This window comes from Xiphias gladius, chromosome 12, assembly GCF_016859285.1.
Source record: "Xiphias gladius isolate SHS-SW01 ecotype Sanya breed wild chromosome 12, ASM1685928v1, whole genome shotgun sequence".
Classification (NCBI taxonomy): Eukaryota; Metazoa; Chordata; class Actinopteri; order Istiophoriformes; family Xiphiidae; genus Xiphias; species Xiphias gladius.
Window position 1 is genome coordinate 14,052,138 of NC_053411.1, and position 19,075 is coordinate 14,071,212.

The following is a 19,075-nucleotide window of genomic DNA, read 5'->3' on the forward strand; positions in this document are numbered from 1 at the left end:
CGGGTAATTTTTGACCCATAATGCAGCACATAGCCAATAGGCAGAAACTGCCTTCATAGTTTACTTAAGTATGTATTGATATATTGTAATTACATAGATAAAGGTGAAAAACAATTGAGTCAAACAGTTAGAAACCTACTTTACTTCTTGCACAAACCACAGGAAGAAGCTGTGAAAAAGACACACGCACACACACACACACACACACACACACACACACACACACACACACACACACACACACACACACACACACACACACACACACACACACACAAACACACACACACACACACACACACACACACAAACATATACATACACACATACATACATATATCAGAGCATGAGAATTGAGTTATCAGTATGCACCTTATCAATTATTCTAGTTTTATATATTGAAAGTAATATTTCATATTTAACAATGTTAATTATATTTTAGGCCCAAACTTGTACTACTTTATATTTTAGGCCCACTAAACACACACACACACACACACACATATACACACACTCTACTTTCCCACACTGGAAAAGATACTGAATTCTAAATTAAGTCTTCGCTCTGTAATGACCCGTCCAAATTCAAAATTCAAAGTATAATGTAGCAGGCTGCACCTCGCGACGCAAAATACATGTGACCAGCAAGATGTGCTGACCATTTAACCATGAAACCAAACATCTGGGAAGTAAAATGCATGGAAGCATCTTGGTTTCAGCATCATAGAAAAAATAATTGTGGATTAAGGTAAGGGTGTGTGCTGATTTTGTAAAATGCCGGCTACCGTACAACAACAGAAAATACTGGTCACCTCATCTTGTCTCTCAGATGAGGTTATTAGACACATGAATTCTACAGTTTAGTTAAGGATTCAGCAATGTGGGTTGTATTCAAATGAATTTAAACAAATTATGTCTTAGTTCTCACTCGTTGGAACTTGATTTTTAAAAAAACAGTGACAGCTGGTTCTTGTCTACCACTTCCTGACCTTTGAGAAATATGACATCTGGTGTCACTGCTCTGCTACACTTACAGTTTGCTGCACCATCAGATCCACCTAGAACTTATCTTCCTGTTTAGTCATTTCAAATTTGTTGAGATTAAAAACCATTGTTGACATAAGACTTTTAAGTGGATCGAATATGTTTCTTTTTCTGAGTTGCTGGATTCTTGCAGGTAAGATGGATAAAAACTATATTATTTGTAGATAGAACCAGTTAATCTATTTTTGTAAATTTTTATGAGGTTCCATAAAGAAACATGCTGTAAAACTACGTTTATTGCAGTCTTATTTAAGTCTTTTTTAAGTTAATGTAGGAATATTAATTTTGGAATTTGACCAAATTATAAAGTTGCTTTTAGTTTATTAGAAATATGAACTAATCCCTTGTGCTCCCAGGTCTCATAGAGCATTACAAAAAGATTTTGCATATGTTTTCTAAGATCAAATTTTTATGCTAGCAAGTGCTACTGTTTTAGTGATGTCTGCCTTATTTTTTTTTTTACAGCAATGCCACAACAAAAAATTCAAACTGAGGAAAGAGATTTTTTACATCCAGACCTATCACACGTTTACCTCAGTGTATCTTTTGCATGTAGAGTAAATTTTGTGAGGTCCAATAATGTATTTTAAGACATTTTCTTTTCTTGGGATGTTTCTGATCAGGAGTCGTGGCGGACGACCCAGTGGTGACACATTACCAACTGAAAAACAGCTCACTATGTCTACACGTCAGAAAACCACCACCATATAAAGGTTGTACTTGGAGGTTTGCTGAAACAGCTATTATTACTTCTTCTGAAATGAACCCCAAATATGCGGCGAAAGTGGATTACAATCCCACAAACCTCTCCTTGTGTATAAAAGAGCTGACTGACAACGACGCTGGCATCTATACAGTCACATACAGTGACTCCAGCTTTAATCTTTCATCTGAGAAACACAGAGTCATTGTTCAAGGTAGGTTCTATGTACTACTTTGTCTTTAGACTGTGCCTGGATCTGCTTTATGTGTTCATACATTTCTGACTTTAGAAGCATTTATCTCAAGAACAGCTTTAACTCTCAGACACGTGAATGCAATAAGCATAAAAGAACCTGTCACTATCTTTAGCCGCCCCGTCATATGCAAATTTTTTTTCTCATTGCAACTTCAAAACTGCTCAATAGTTTGGATTGCTAGCGTGGATGTTGCCTGTAGTTACGAGGCAGTTATTTCACGTCCTAATTCTATTTCCCATACGTCACATGTTAAGGTTAAAACACACACATTCCAAGTATAATCCGTGTGTTATGTTTCCAAATGGTAGACAACAGAGGGTGCCACTAAACTGTCTAATATCTCTGCTTGGCTGGCTGTTGCAGACGGAGTTCCTAGACCTGTCATCAAAATTTCAATGGCGCACTCCAACCTGTCGGCCGAATTCTGCAATATCACAGTCAACTGCTCCATCCAGGATGACTGGGTGTTGTCTTTCTGTGATGAGGACAGTTGCAGGACATCTCAGAAGTCGCTCAGTCGGGTCAACATCACCATCTCCACTCACGGCAGAACTGTTATCTGCAGTGGCAACAACCACGTTAGCAGAAATAAGTTTTCTGAGACCGTGGCAACAACATGTCAGTATTATATGTTTCTAAATGCCGGTATAGCTGGTTTGTTGATTTACCACCCACATTCATTTCTTTCTTGGAGTTTTGTTGAACCACCTCATCATTTTAATAATTTGCCATGATTACAGTTTTTTCCACTTCCTTTTAATGTCTGAAAAGCAAGCACTGTCTGCTAATAATGTGTTTTCATATCTTTCCAGGTTTCAATAAATCTAATCCTGAACACAAAGAGGCGTCACAACCCACCATTGTAATAGTAGTAGTAGTTGTTACACTGTGTGCATCCCTCTGTGCATTTATTGCTTTTATGGCTTTGCGGCTATTTTCAGAGTATAATCGCCATCGGGTAAGCCACATTTACTGAGCAATATTGATATTTGTCATATAACTTTATGAATGTAAAACTAGAACGATTTGACAGGATGGTGTACTTCTTTTTGAGTAGCATGTTCTGAGATAAAAAGGAAACCAAACAATTTTACAAAGATGCGGAATTGAGTATTACTTTAGTGCCCGTTGTCTTTTCATTGTATGTCACATTTTGTTTGAGTGACTCAAAACATATTTTGTTATTTCCAGGGACATACATCTACTATTCAGTTAATACAAAACCAGCCAGTTGAAGAACAGCCACAACCTGAGCCTAGAGTCTCGACCTCTTCTTTCAGTCAAGCTGAGGCCACTTATGAAAACCTGGATGCCACACAGCCCAGCTGGACCATCAGTCCAAAAGACGGATTGGGGTCCATGCCCACCCAGATGATAGATACCGTCTACAGTGTTTTACATGTACCACATGTGACCCCTTGTCTTGTCGAGCATGACAGCTGTAGAGATACGAAAGGACACGAGACGATTGAAGAGGCATCAACTTCACAGCCTGTCGCCGTGGATGAAGCAGAGCGCCACATGCAAATTGACACGGTGTACAGTGTGTTGCAAAGGCCAAAAAATCTGAAGTCACAGCACCACCAACAGGTCAAACAAGATTTTCAAAAGAGGTGAACATGACAAGTGGAAGAAGCATGTTATATGGACATTCATGCAAAATTTAATTCTTTAAGGTACATTTTTTATAGGTTGTCTAGATGAAATAATGGGGCTCATTTAAAATGTGTATTAATATTAAAACTCTGCGAATCTTCAATAATACAGTTTATTCGTAATTTTTTGTGCTACGTTCGTTGCAAGAGATATTTCAATATGACTTGTGTACAAAGCAGTGAACCAGAACTGAACTGGGTCATTAGAATCTAAAATTCTCTGCTTATAACCCTATTAAAACTTGGTGCAAATGTTTAAATCGGGACAGTTCAAGGGCATCGGCATCACTGTACAAAGTATATTTGGGTAACATTTGTTTTCATGTATATCCACTTTATTCATCATCCAATGTCTAAGATGCTCCAACCCAGGTCTTGAGAGTACCAAACCGTCATCCCTTGTGAACTTGAAAGGGGGCTGTGTGGTCAGACTAGAAAATGACAGTAGAACACCTAATTAAACATATTGTGCCTTAATACTTAACATATCGAGTACTACTGGGGCCAATCCATGGACGCATTGTATCAGTGAGGTAGGCTTTGATGCATACATGTTCCTGACCTAGGCTTTTGAAGTAGGAGGAATAAAGATCTGTGCTTTCGGTTAATAGTGCACCTGGAAAGATTGGTCAAGTAAACTTAAACTTTTATTTAAATGAACATCATCAACCAGCAGAATAGCATGCTCCAATGCAAATCACATCTATGTAATTAATTCAATATACATGTTATCTCAATGTGCAGTTTAAAATGAAATTTTTTCTAGAAATGACCACAGGGGGGTGTCAAAGGTGGAAGACTAGTGTTAGCTACAGCTGATTTCATTTAGTTTCATACTGATAATAATCCTGCAATGTTACAACACGTAATAATAACAAACAAGCAGTTTTTTTTCATGCTGTCAAACATGTCTGTTTTACAAATGAGTCCCGATAGTTTGCCCCTGTTTCTGTTTAATATCTGATGAAAACCTACTGTCATACTGTATACAGTAGCAGCACAGTATTTTTGATGTAGAATTCTACACGAAAGACAATGGGTAGCAGGGCATATTGAAGCACACTGTAAGATGACACACAGCAGCTGGCCTCTGTTTCACTGTAGTTGGTTTTCAAGGGGACAGGGTCCAGCTTGGAACGGAGGCAGGACTTTGGCTCTGTAGCAGAACATGTGACTCTGTGGTTTTGTGGGCAACCTACATTCATGCTTTTGCAGTGTACTTGGGAGCTTTTGTCCAACAGCCGTGTGCATGTCTGCTATCCAAATATCAGAGATTTACAATACATTGCATATTTTAAAAGCAGAGTAAACGATTCTGGAGCAAGACTGTTGATGTTTGAACTCAACAGCAAAGCAAAAACACCCCTTCTTCTATTCAGTTGCAGAGCCTTTGGCAACTATGACAGCCTCTAAATGTTTCTTGAACCCATCTAGAAGCTTCTTGTCTACCTGTCTCCTGGTAGTTTCTGCCACCCTTCAACTGCCAAGCGTTCAAGCTCTTATAAGTTTGCAGGAGTCCTTTTTGCAATGGCAGATTTCAGCTCTCTCCAAAGGTTTTCAATGGGATATAGGTCAGGACTTGTTGTTGGCCAGTTTAAACATTCCATCCATTCCTTTTAAACCATTTTGTGCTGTTGGATGTGTGCTTTGGTTTGTTGTCCTCCTTGGCCTTCGCCCATGGAGCCCTACTTGGTTTAGTGTGCTGCGTATGGAATGGGCTGAGACCACCACTCCAGATTGCTCCAGGTCAGCCTGGAGCTCTTTAGATGTCTTGCGTGGTGTTTCTTCCACAATCCGCATCAACCTTCTCAAACTTCTCTCACTGAGTTTCTTCTTTGCACCACATCCTGGGAGCGTCTTAAAAGTTTTATGATGGTGAAACTTCTTGATTATTATACAAACTGTTGAAACAGGGATTTTAAGATCTTTGGCGATTGACTTGTAGCCTGTTTTTTGGTAATTTCTAATAATCTTTTAGACAGATTTACCATTGTGAAAAAGAAACTGGAAACAATCAATCCCTTATTATGTAGTAAAACCATCATTCATTGGTTAATTCAGGTCATGTAAACACTGAAAACTAAGCACAAGTGAGTCTTATTTGTTTGTTATTTTGTTTGAGGAACTATTTTTAATTCATCAAAAAGGTGCCTATTGTTGTGTCGAGCGTACTTTTTGTGTATGTATTTTTTATTTCACTATATTAAAGCCTTTTTGTGTTGTTATTCAGTCACTTTTGACTTTTATCAAATATCCTGATTAGAAAAAAAAATGTTAATCTGCATTTATTTCTGAAGATATTCTAAATTCCGTACTTAAAATTCAGGTGTGCCAATAATTTCAACCAGGATTGTATACACTGACTAACTGTGTCCTATTTGATTCCAATATGAATCATGGTTAGTCTGAGTCTGTATTACTTTGCCCTGCTGAAGGCATTGCTATGTTTATTGTTTATTCTGGTTCTTACGCAGTGGATGAGGAAGTCAAGGATGCTTCTTAACCACAAGACCACAAGGCACCGCCCCAGCCAATGGGTTTTAACAGACTCAAGGTAATTGTGGTTTTCGAATGCCAACGTAAAAAGGGCTCTCAACTCTCTGAACAGTTATTTTACTCTCCATAAGAAAACCCATGAGATTTATAGCTGCTAATGGAAAACGGGCTGGCTGGGAAATGGGGGAGGACTTTAGATCTCTACTATATGTGCTACAGCACCAAGTAAGGCAAGGAGAAAACATAATTCTGTCTTTTTGCTTGCTTAGTTCGTTTTCCTGAAACAATTTCTATTCTCCTCGAATTCAATCATGCAGTCAGTTGGTCATTTTCTGTGTCTTGGTCTCAGAGAAAATTGAGGAACTCTGAAACCAGAATACCGCCACAAGCTGAGAGGATCCACAGATACTTTGCTGAGGTTATGGGATGTTTTTCACTATAGCACTGTAGCTTAATTTTGTTGTTGAAGATAAAGACCTGGGGACATTTTCACATTAAAACAGCATCTCAGTCACTGTGAGAATGTGTGAAATGTTGATTTCATGTCCTTTTAAAGCTACACACTGTAGATAAGTAGGCGATTTACTGATACTGGAAGGGAAAATGTATCTGAAAAAAAAATTTCAGATAAATTTATCTTATTTATCTCTTACTGACCCTTTCAGTAATTTCACGGAGGAAAAACTCTGCATCCTAAAATCTTTCTGTGGCCATTGCAGGGATCATTTGAAAGTTGTGTTTCTTTCTTTACACTATATTTACCTTTTTCATATCCACTGCGACTCTCTGTGTTGGAAGCTATTATATCACCACCACAGTTGTTATTGCTCATTTGAGTGATAAGAAGGCAAAATATTTATAATTCAGGGCTTCATCATAGAATGAGCAGACAGATCATACAATTCAAGCACGAAATGAGAAAAGTTTTGGGCCGCGTTTTATATCAGATTCACTATGGAGAGTATTAAGCACACATGTAGAGGATTTACTGTACATGCCTGAACAGTATTATCATACGTACTGTAGATACACACGACACACACCTCATGACAATGCAGGCATTGTGGATGCAAGAGCAGTGGGCCTTTGCACAAAACACAAACTGATATATATTTTTGCAGTGGGCAGGAAGAGTGAAAATGTCAAAGTATTCTGTGGTCAAAGCCACTGTAGTTGTCTGAGTTTTGTGTGAAGCGGAAGGAAGAACACATAAGCTATACTCTGAAGGAGAAGTAGAGAAAATTCATATGAAATGTAACTTCTTCTGCAACAACCTTCTCTCTTTCTCTTATTAACAATCCACAGTGGAAACATTTCTCGGAAGCACAACGACAGTGTCAGTGCTGGATGTAGGCATGGGGCACACTTTGTTCTGTGTGCTGTCATTATTCTGTGAGTACATTAGTGATTTTCCAATTCTGTGACTTTCTGAGGCAGAATCATGTGTTTTTTTGATCAACACAGTATCTTTTTAGACATGACGTTGGTTGCTAATTAGGCTTGGTTCAGATTGGCCTGGACTAGTTATTTTGCGCAGATATTTGTACAATGCATATGCAGTATATGGTCTAGGGTATAAGGCATTATGCATAAAGCTATTTTTTTAGTTTATATTTCATTTTAAAGAGGTTTGTTTGTGTTTCCTGCCTCTTTAGCAATTTACAGAATATCATCTGAGAAATTTGTTGATGTGCAATGATTTTGACTGTCTGTCAGATTGACCCTGTCTGATGAAGTTTCAATCTTTATTTTAGTGCTGAATACACTCTTCTATGGAAAGGCTGAAGGTGAGCAATTGTTTTTGTTACTATCATTTACATATTATATATCCTATTTATCTTATTAACAACTATATCACTCTTAATTGCATATTCTTCAAAACATTTTTTTTTGTTTTTTTTTTTGGTATTTGTCTTACCAGGGCAGTGTTGTATGCATGTTTATGTATGGAGACTTGTATGGAACCATTTGGTGTGAGGCCCTGTACGAAAGCTTCTTATTTTGTTAACATTACTAGAAAATTTATCCATCCATCAAAATGTTGTCTATTTAAATAAATTTGTGGTTTTGAGTTAGTGAGTCATGTTTTTGTGTGAATTCATAAACATGCGGAGCCAAAGAGGCTACACTGGGTGAAATCAGATAACTTGCACAAAACATTATGCATGACAGAGACATACGTTGGTCTCCACTGTGTTCAAAAAAAATGATCAAATACATTTTTGATTTCCATTACAATAACTTTCTTGTTTGATTGTTTTTCTAACCTAAACAGAACATGTACTTAAGGCCACTCTGACAGCAGATAGGACAGTTATAGCAGCAGGGGGCAGTGTGACACTGGCCTGCTCTGTAGATGGCTCTGCTGACTGGGTATTTGAATGGTACGGACGTACCTCTGACTCTTCCGAGGCTCAGATCAAAAAACGTGGTACATCAGACCACACTTTTTTCTTTCCTTTTTTTTTCCGTGAAAATTGGTGAAACCATCAGGACTGATCAGTAAAGTCAGTCATAGTTCAAATGCACTGAGGCATTTGAAACATAACCAGTTCATTCATTATTAACATATTAAAGAAAATATAAAGGGAAGACATTTATGTGAGTATTTGGGCCATGGGACATTTAGTTGTAGCTCCATCATCGACGCTGGATGATAATTATTATTAACCAATTTTCAGTCATTCAAATTGACCTAACTCATAGGGACTTGAATGAACTTTTTGTCTTTGCTCTGAACTGAACAGCAAGTAAACTGATTGCTGACAGGAGAGAAAATCCAAAAATTCATTACCTCTGCCAAGGAGGTTATGTTTTCACTTGTGTTTGTTTGACAGGCAAGAACCCATCATAATAACATCATAATAAACAACTTCCCAACAGATAAACCCAAACCTGTCCTGACTGTGTCTCCATTATGGCCGAGTCCTGGAGCCTCAGTAACTCTGAGCTGCAGGGTTGAAGTCCCATCTGCAGGGTGGAGGTTCTACTGGTATAAGGCTGTTCCCAACCAATCAGAATACTCCTACAGCTACGAGCTGCTACCTGGTAACACCAACGGGACCGAACAGGATTCCTACATCGTCCATGGGCCGACACACACAGCAGGATATGTGTGTAGAGCTGGAAGAGGAGACCCAGTGTATTACACTCAATATAGTGAACCAAAGTTTGTCTGGTCTGGAGGTGAGTTTGTTGGGGTTTTTTTTTTTTTTTTCTTTCAAGAAGCAGGTCATTACGTGAATTAATCCAAGTTTTTGTCTTTGACGAAGATAACTTTAAAAACAATCCTCCATGTTGGCAAATAAATTGCCTTTTACATTGAAAAGAAATGTAAGGAAGAAATGTATTTTTGTGTTTTTTCTCCCATCAAGACCACATTCGTTTTCCAACCCACTCAATAAACAAAATGTTGATGTTGGATGGTTTTCAATACTGGACTGGGATTAATGTCCTCCTCTCCTTGTTTCCCTCTGTCCTTCCCCTTATTTTTCTTCATTTAATCTTAAAGCATTAAAACCACACACAGACGTAGAGATTCAAGGTTTCCACCTATCACTGTGACAGTTATAGGGGAGAAGTATTCAATGGGTGCTTTTATTTTGGATACTTGAGCTCATCCTTCTGTTTCTACTCATTTGCTTTTACTCACCCAGCAGACAGGACAGGTGTAGTTTCAGACTTCAGTCCGTGGTCAGGCAGGTGCACAGACTGATTCAACAGTCAATACCTGGCAAAAAAACAAAGACCAAAACAAAAGAAAAAAGACGTCAGCAGACAGCAATGCAGGTACAGACAAGGTAAACCGCTACAAATCTGAGACAACTCAGGTAAGACAAAGAAGAAGAAAACACTTTTGCATGGACATGAAGAATCTTTTGATATGAAATACACAGCTCTGTTTGTTTGAAGGGCAGGTAAAACTAGAGAGTAGAAAAGCATCTATGAAACACCTCAAACCACTTATCAGCATAATTCATTTCTCTGCTGTCTATCCATGTGGTCTGTATGTTCCAAACACTCATCGTTTCATCAAAACACTGCATCTCGTTGCAGAGTTTTGCTACTGATGTTTTTATCACTCAATAAAGGCTTAAAAAGGAATATTTGCATTGTTCTCTCTTAATTCTAAAGTCTCTGTGGTTGGTTTGACCCTTTTATACTTGTTGTTTTTAGATTTTCATCCATCAGCGTCTCTCACAGTGAGTCCTGACAGAGTGCAGCACTTCAAGTCTGACTCCGTCTCACTGAGCTGTGAGGGAAACTCTACTGAGTGGAGAGTGATGAGGTTTCGTGAGGGTGGATACCTGTCACACTGCTCTTCCTGGGGGAGAATGACTGGATCCACGTGCAAGATCGATAACTATTGGCCCAGTAATGCAGTGTACTGGTGTGAGTCTGGATCAGGGGACTTCAGCAACGCAGTCAACATCACTGGAAACTGTGAGTTTTAATCAGTTTTATTTTCTTGTCTCTTGTAATTTATCCTGTACACTGTAGATTTGATCCATGGTAGGTTGAGTTTATAGTCTGAAAATAAAATGTCAGTCTTCATCATTGAATACTGCATGTGTGTGGGGTCCCCCCCCTTTTTTTTTTTTGGCTTCACTCACTTCCTTTGTACATTGAAGACACTTGTACGTGCACAAGCTAAATGCCAGGTCTTTGTCAGGCCAGTGTATCGATTCTATCGTTACAGGAGATTGAAAACGATTGAATACTCGTGATCTATTCCAATCAATGTACAGTATGTAAACTTGAAACAGCTGATCTCTGAATAAAACTTCATATTCTGTTTCACAGATCATATTATCTTGCTGAGCCCTGTCCGTCCTGTGGCTGAGGGAGAGTCTGTTACTCTTGGCTGCAAGTTGAGACCAGAAGATGTTTTAACTAATGTGTCTTTCTATAAAAATGACAAACTCATCCAAAATGATACTAGACGGGAGCTGACTATCCCTGCAGTGTCAAAGTCACATGAAGGCTTTTATAAATGTGAACGAAAAGATTCACCACAGGCTTGGAGGACCTGGACGTCACCAGAGAGTTGGATGTCAGTAAAATGTGAGTATGATTTACAAACTGTTTCTTAAGCATTTATGTTGTAAGATGTTCTACAATCTGAGATGGAAAAGTAATCAGTGTATTAGAAATTGGCTTAGTTGACCTGTTAGTTTGTGTGTGTGGGAAATGGCTTTATATGGTATTCATAATGAAAAATAAAGACACAAGTTAAACACATGATCAGCATGAGTAATCATTTCATACTTTTGGAGTTTTGTTACTAAGACTTGATGTAACCTGTTTTTGTAAAGCACTATGGAAAATCTGAGAAAATAGTCATAGAAATAATACAGATTATTTATTATAGCAGCGTCCAGGCCTAAAAGCTCTTCACTCCCTGTGCCGCTGATTGTTGTTGGGTTGGTTTGTGGAATTTTACTGATTATTCTCCTGCTGCTGCTGCTGTTTTGCTGCAGAAAGTCAAAAGGTGAGATCTTTTCCTTCTGGTATTTGATCAGAATAGACAGATGTCAGCAGATCAGTAGTCTGATGTAATTGCATATACTGTGGCAACAATAGAACAATTTGCAATACAAAACCACGTAACAGCAAATGTCTCTTTTGCAGATTCAGGGTTTATCAGGTTGGTACAACACTCCTATCATTTTGAGCATAGCAGTGTATTACGTGTTCCTAATTAAATCTATTCTAACACATGTTGGGGGGGGGGTTGGATCCGCCAGGTCTCAGAGCACCAATCAGAGCTCTGCTACAGATGACATGATCAACCAGGCTGAAACTCAGTGCAACAAATCCAACTCGCATCTCCATGGTGAGCCATAATCCTAATTATTTTCCTGATTTATGGTGAACCTCTAAGCCTAACCTTTCTATTTGTGGTTAGCTGATTAGGAAGATTTTGGAATTCCTATAATGGGATTAAAATGATTAATCTGACCCCGGCTTGATTTCCACTACTCTGAAGGTGATGTTTGTCTTTATGAATCAATCAAAGGCCCCGAGGACACTGAAACTGGTACAGCATATACCTTTTTGTTTAACATGGAGCAATTAGAGATACTGAAATGATTTAGGGGAACTGTAAATGATTGACAATCCCTTAAATTAAAAAAAATATATATCTACATTTCAGATGAATCCAGGGATGTCACATATACTTTTATTGATCTTAAAAACTTTGCAAAACTGGGTGAGTAAGAACTGCATGATGTTTTTTGTAGGCCAGCAGTGCCGAAATAAATAACAGGAAACTGTCTTTTCATTCATTCATGTGATCCTTCTAACAGGGAAGAATAACAAAGAGGAGAGCAGAGTTAACTCTGATGTGAGCATAGGATCAGCTGCAGGTATGGTTCATTACAACTGTTTTTTTTTTTTTTAAATCCTACCACTAAGTTGCTGAAGCCACCAAGTGTCACATCCTACACACAGTATACATATATGAAGGCTTTTAGATTTAGATTTTGATGACAATTCGATTATATTATTTAATTTAATTTTCATATACATAAACATAAGGGCATGCCACATTTCATTTCTTTATTCTGCCTTTCCCTCCATCCGTCCATCCGTATAACCTGAAACGTAGCTGCTGTATCAGATGACACTCTGATGTATGCCCAGATCTACTCCCACAATAAAGGTAAGTAAAATCTACATCCACCTGGAGCTGTTATTGTCCAACAGGTTGGTCTTAAATACTGTAATGTGACTTCTGTGTCCATCCAAGACCATCCATATTTGTAAAATGGCAGCATTTCCTAATAGTTTTTTATTTTGTTCTATTTATTGTGCTTTTATTTGCTTGTTGACTTTTTCGCTACCATTATAATTACTTGCATTGCCGACTATCAACCTATAATTTCAACGTACTTCAACTAATATTGTAATCTCCGGAAGAAAACAGTGTGAATAAGTACATTATCAGTGTAAGCTGAGACATTACTGCCAAACATTTCAATCTAATCATCTCCATTCATAGAATCAACTCCTGCAGCAGCTGATGAAACTGTTTATTCTGAAGTGAAACCAGGAAGAGCTCGTGGTAATAATGCAGCGATAACATAACGTGCATATTGGGTTTAGTCACTGTAATGGTTTATTTTACATATAGTTAAATGGGTTGTTATTGGGAGTAAAATGGCAGAAAAAGCAACATTAATTTTTGAATGACATTTCTTTTTCCTCCCAGACCTAAAGAGATATCAGCAAAACCAATGGAATGGATGACAACATGAAAACTACACTGGCGATATTTGTAGCTTTTATACACTGTAACCATCTACAGTTAATTTAATAGCAATTCATTTGAAGGAAACATATGAATTTAATGTTGTGTTTTACTTGTTGAAAAGACAGCGAATGATCACATATAACATTGAGTGCACCGTATTTTGGCGCTTCAGGTTTTAAAGCTGCTGTCGACAGCAGCAAAAAGTAACAGTTTGAAATATTCCAGCTTCAGTACCCAGGTTGTAGCCTTTAAAGTCAGCATCTTTTTCAGTGTTAGATGAAAAAAAAGCTTTGCACATTTGGAACATTTAATTTGTTATACCCTGTTACACATAACAAGAATTTCTCTTTGCTATGTTAATTTTCTTTTCACCTGGATGGATTTAGCTTGTTTTTTTTGTTTTTTTGTATTTTTAAAAGCTTGGTTACTCCTTATGCATCATTAAAGTTTTGTTCCGAAAGTAAATTGTCATTACTGTTTCTCTTACTTCTCTGTGATTTGCTTTACACAGCCTGTGTAATTTGTTTTGTAATCTTCCCTCTTATTTCGGTGCTCCAGTAAAGTCGTGCTTTACGAAATGTCGGATACCCTGACAGCTTACTCCGTGTGTACACATTAGCTCTGGTGTCGGTGTGATGATGCCGCCGTCTAAATTCATGACTTCATGCTGTTGAAGCAACACATCTCTGTACTATATTTGTAAAGAGAAGCTGTGAGGTGGAATTTCTGTCACTCGTGCACAAGTGCAGCTTGGCTTGTTTCCTCTGTGGTTCTGGTTTCAAAAATAATCTTAACATGATGAGGCAAGAGACATGTTTTTAGATTTTATTTTGCACGAACGCATTTATGTATCTAAGCTAATGAATGACCATGAAGTAGAAACATAAGCAGCCCGGATTTGAGAAAGCTTTTTCTCCATGTCAAATAGGAGTAGAATATTGGCCGAGTCCTGGAGCTTCGGTAACTCTGAATTGCAGGGTTGAAGTCCCATCTGCAGGGTGGTGGTTCTACTGGTATAAGGCTGTTCCCAACCAATCAAAACACTCCTACAGCTACGAGCTGTTACGTGATAGCAAGGGGACTGCACAGGATTCCTACATTGTTCGTGCTCAGTCACACACAGCGGGATATGTGTGTAGAGCTGGAAGAGGTGACCCAGTGTATTACACTCAACATAGTGAGACAAACCAAAAGTTTGTCTGGTCTGGAGGTGAGTTTGTTGGGGTTTTTTTTCCACTCAATAAACAAAATGTTGATGTTGGATGGTTTTCAATACTGGACTGGGATTAATGTCCTCCTCTCCTTGTTTCCCTCTGTCCTTCCCCCTATTTTTCTTCATTTAATCTTAAAGCATTAAAACCACACACACGTAGAGATTCAAGGTTTCATCATTGTTTTTCAGCTCATTCTAAAGGTCTGCACCAGCTGATCTCTAATATTCTCCGACTGTTTTACAGATAATAATTATGGTATCATCCTGGTGAGCCCCGTCCATCCTGTGACTGAGGGAGAGTCTTTTACTCTTCGCTGCAAATCCTGGATAGAAAGAGAACTTTCCGGTGTGTTTTTCTATCAGAATGACAGGCTCAGGGCGGAGCCGAATATCTCTGCAGTGTCAAAGTCAGATGAAGGTTTCTACAGCTGTCGGTACTCAAGACTAGTGTCACCACAGAGCTGGGTGTCAGTCAAGGGTGAGTAGGGTTAAAACATTTTATACACTTTCTTTTTTGTAAAGTGTGTTGCTGTCTGAGAAAGAAACATTCAACATACGTGTATGTGCTCGAGATGTAGATTGTTTTTTGTATATTTTAGAGTTTTATCTTTACTGAGGCTTGAAGTCACCTGGCTTCCATTTTTCTGGGAGAATTTTGTAAATTCCATGAAGAAAGTCCTACATTAGTAAAGTTTCTTAATACTTTTATTAACTTTTAATTAATATTTAATGTTTACAGTAGCCGTGCCAAGAGATGAAAGCTCTTCATTTCCTGTGCCACTGATCATTGGGCTGGTTTGTGTAATGGTACTTCTTATTCTACTGCTCCTGTTGTGTTGCTACAGACAGTCCAAGGGTGAGGCGTTCTTCTTCTGATATGAAATTGCTTACTTACTCTTTAATTATTCAAATACAAAGATGCACTCTGTTTTCATGAAATAAAATAGCAGTAGACCAATTTACACTACAAAACCAACTAACACCACTGTCTTTTTCAGGTCAGAACAACACTCTCTTCTCTCATCCTAAATGTAACAGCTGTACGTTCCATTTCTGTATTAAAATTGCTATATTTATTTCATGTTTTAGGCCGTACCAGTCAGAGAGCACCAGTCGGATCTCCAACACCATTCACGAGGTCAACCAGAACAAAACTCAACCAAACGAATACCCCTCTCCTCTAACTGGTTGGCCTTTAAACTAATCTTGATTGTTATTATTAGTATTTCTGTCTTTTCATTAACATTTCTCACACTCAGTTTCTGGTCGTTGATTGACTGATGATTCTCAAATAACAATCAAAAGCTGAAGTCCACGAGACTGGACCTACAGTCTCGAGAATTTGTCATAAAAACAGTTAATCAAAAGTACAAAATATCAGACACTCGATTACACGATTTTAAACTGATTCTACTTGAATCGAACCTAAACTTCCAAACGGAAAGAATCCATAAATATTATTGCTCTACTGTCCCACCTTAATAATAAATACATGATGACAACATTATACGTTTATGTTATGAAAATATCTTATAGATATTGTTCTGATTTGTCCACACCTATAAAAGCAAACAACAAAAAAAGTGACTAAGGATATTTGTTAAAAATGTGATATGTATTTGGTATAATGTATTTAAAACGATTTATCTGACCTTGGCTTGCTTTTTTACTGTTTGTGTGCTTTTCTCTATGATACAATCAAAGACTCTGAAGATGCTAAAAAAGGTTTCAGTATGTACCTACTGATTAACATGGAGCAGTTGCAAATGCAACAGCTGCAAGATTCTTGATATAAAATCCTGTAACTCAAAAACTCAAAAATATTTTTTCTTGATACTATTTATGTTTATTTCAGATGCAGGTAAATCCCAGGATGTCACATATTCTTCTATTGAACTTAAAAACGTTGGACGGAAGGGTGAGTCCTCCAAATATATGCAATGTAGAAAATTTTTGAAAAAGTTCAAAAAGGTTTTGGCCTGCAGTGACAAAAAAGAATGTATTTATTTATTTATTTTACGAACTCCTCTAATTATCTTAACAGGGAAGCATCATGAACCAGTGGAGAGTTCTGTTTACTCTGATTTGAAGATAGGAACTGCAGGTACAGTCGTGCTCATAGTTTGTATTGAAATGTTTCATATTGTTACACTGGACGATATTATGCATGCAGTTGAATTAATCTCAGTCACCTTGGGCAGGTACCACTCACCACCAATAGGAGTTGCCACAGTTGGAAATCTTACACATATCTGTAGGGCCATCTGAGTATTTCTTAGTTTGTCTGTTTCATATAAAGTATATGATTGTTACTGTATGTTGTGTGTCATTAGCTTCCAATATATTTCCATTTCACAGATATGAAATAAAACTGATTTCTTTTTTCTTACATTTTAACCCCCTAGTCATGTCGTTGCAGATTATGAAATGCCGTAAATTGTATGCGGAAATTCCCAGTCCACCTTCTCCTTTTTGTCTTCCACAAATGAGGTGGCACAATACTCGATGATTAAAACTGGAAAATAGTCTTAGTGACATTGTTTTGTCTTTTGATATATTTTTTAAAATTTTTGCTGCCAGATTTTCTCCTATCAAACTTATGGTTTGCACATAAAGTCATGTTTATCTGTATTGCACAATATACAGTTAGGTACGTAAGTATTTGGACAGCGAAACAATTTTTGCAACTTTGCCTCCTTACACCATCACAATGGATTTGAAATGAAGCCATTGAGATGTGATTGAAGTGTAGACTTTCAGCTTCAGTTCAAGGGGTTTAACAAAATTATCACATTAACCTTTTAGAAATTACAGCCATTTTTATACATAGTCTCTCATTTTCAGAGGCTCAAAAGTAATTGGACAAAAAACATAATAATAAAAATAAGGATTATTTGTGATATTTGGATGAAAATCCTTTGCAGCCAGCGACTGCCTGAAGTCTGGAACCCCTAGACGTCACCAGATGCTGAGTTACCTCCCTTGAGATGCTTTGCCAGGCTTTTAATGCAGCTGCCTTCAGGTCCTGCTTGTTGGTGGGTCTTTCTGCCCTCAGTTTGTCTTCAGGAAGATAAAAGCATGCTCAGTTGGTTGAGGTCAGGTGACTGACTTGGCCATTGAATATTCAATTTCTTTGCCATCAGAAGGTCCTGGGTTGCTTTGCAGTATGTTTTTGGGTCATTATCCATCTGTACTATGAAGCACCATCCCATCGGTTTTGCAGAGTTTGGCTGAATCTGAGCAGATAGTACAGACCTTTACACTTCAGAATTCATCCTGCTACTTCTATCAGCAGTCAGATCATCAATAGCACCAGTGACCTTGGTACACTGCCATACATGTCTATGCCATGACACTGCCTCCACCATGTTGGACAGATGATGTGGTACACTTTGGATCATGAGCCCTTTCTACTCCATACTCTTCTCTTCCCATCATTCTGGTACAAGTTCATCTTGTTTCATCTGTCCAAAGAATCTTGTTCCTGAACTTTGCAGGCTTTTTTAGTCTTTTTCTGGCAAACTCTGTCCTTTCTGGCATTTCTGTTCTTGATTGTAGACTTTGACAATGATACAGTCACCTCCTGGAGAGCGTTCTTGATCTGGCTAGATGGTTGTGAAGAGGTTTTCCTCACCAAGGAAAGAATTCTGCAATCATCCACTTCAGTTGTCTTCCAGGCGTTTTCGTGTTGCTGAGCTCAACAATGCATTCCTCCTTTTTAGAACGTACCAAATTGTTGATTTGGCCACTCCTTTAACTTTCTGCCATCTGTCTGATGGGTTTGTTTTGTTTTTTTAGTCTAACGATGGCCTCCTTCATTTGTATCGACACACCGCATATTGAGACTTCCCATGAAGAGCTACCAAATGCAAATTCAACGCTTGGAATCAACTCCGGACCTTTAATCTGCTTAATATGTCACGACATAATGAGGGAACAAGTAACACCTGGCCATGGAACTAATTGTCAGTCAATAGTCCAATTACTTTTGAGCCTCTGAAAATGAGGGACTATGTATGAAAATGGCTGTAATTTTGGTTAATGTGATATTTTTGTGAAACCCTTTGAATTAAAGCTGAAAGTCTACACTTCAATCACATCTTGACGGCTTTGTTTCAAATCCATTGTGGTGGTGTACAGAGGCAAAATTGCATAATTGTGTCACTGTCCAAATACTTATCTACCTAACTGTAATATGCAATGTCTCATTTGATTCTGACCCAGGCACCACACTCAACTGAGACGAAACACAACAAAAAAACAAAAGACATATCAGCTGAGGTGTTTTTCTTGCATTTTTGTTCTACCTGTAAGTCAATCCATTCATCCATCACTTGCACATTTTAGAGATCTGGATTCTGTTTTAGACAACAGTCTCGTGTATGCCCAGGTCAACAGCTTCAATACAATTAAAAAAGCCAAGAAGAAGAAAGGTTTGTGAAGTCTTCAT

At 38.0% G+C, this 19,075-nt stretch overlaps 2 protein-coding genes across 2 annotated transcripts in view; both read left to right on the top strand.

Moving 5' to 3' along the window:
- The first annotated feature begins 1,047 nt into the window (after window positions 1–1,047).
- Window positions 1,048–5,820, top strand: LOC120797114. Its single transcript, XM_040140411.1, has 5 exons — window positions 1,048–1,177; window positions 1,668–1,961; window positions 2,367–2,621; window positions 2,816–2,961; window positions 3,195–5,820. The coding sequence occupies exons 1-5, from the start codon at window positions 1,144–1,146 to the stop codon at window positions 3,618–3,620; spliced, it is 1,155 nt and encodes a 384-aa protein (XP_039996345.1). The 5' UTR covers window positions 1,048–1,143; the 3' UTR covers window positions 3,621–5,820.
- A 1,576-nt stretch (window positions 5,821–7,396) lies between these two features.
- Window positions 7,397–19,075, top strand: part of si:dkey-10h3.1 — a 21,701-nt gene continuing 10,022 nt past the window's right edge. Inside the window, exons 1-15 of the mRNA XM_040141564.1 lie at window positions 7,397–7,546; window positions 7,909–7,941; window positions 9,038–9,340; window positions 10,331–10,597; window positions 10,958–11,218; window positions 11,526–11,645; window positions 11,786–11,801; window positions 11,902–11,990; window positions 12,144–12,194; window positions 12,312–12,368; window positions 12,466–12,525; window positions 12,768–12,821; window positions 13,161–13,223; window positions 13,371–13,386; window positions 15,715–15,812. Coding sequence (XP_039997498.1) covers window positions 7,510–7,546; window positions 7,909–7,941; window positions 9,038–9,340; window positions 10,331–10,597; window positions 10,958–11,218; window positions 11,526–11,645; window positions 11,786–11,801; window positions 11,902–11,990; window positions 12,144–12,194; window positions 12,312–12,368; window positions 12,466–12,525; window positions 12,768–12,821; window positions 13,161–13,223; window positions 13,371–13,386; window positions 15,715–15,812 — 1,525 coding nt within the window. The 5' untranslated portion in view covers window positions 7,397–7,509. The remainder of the gene's footprint in view (window positions 7,547–7,908; window positions 7,942–9,037; window positions 9,341–10,330; window positions 10,598–10,957; window positions 11,219–11,525; window positions 11,646–11,785; window positions 11,802–11,901; window positions 11,991–12,143; window positions 12,195–12,311; window positions 12,369–12,465; window positions 12,526–12,767; window positions 12,822–13,160; window positions 13,224–13,370; window positions 13,387–15,714; window positions 15,813–19,075) is intronic.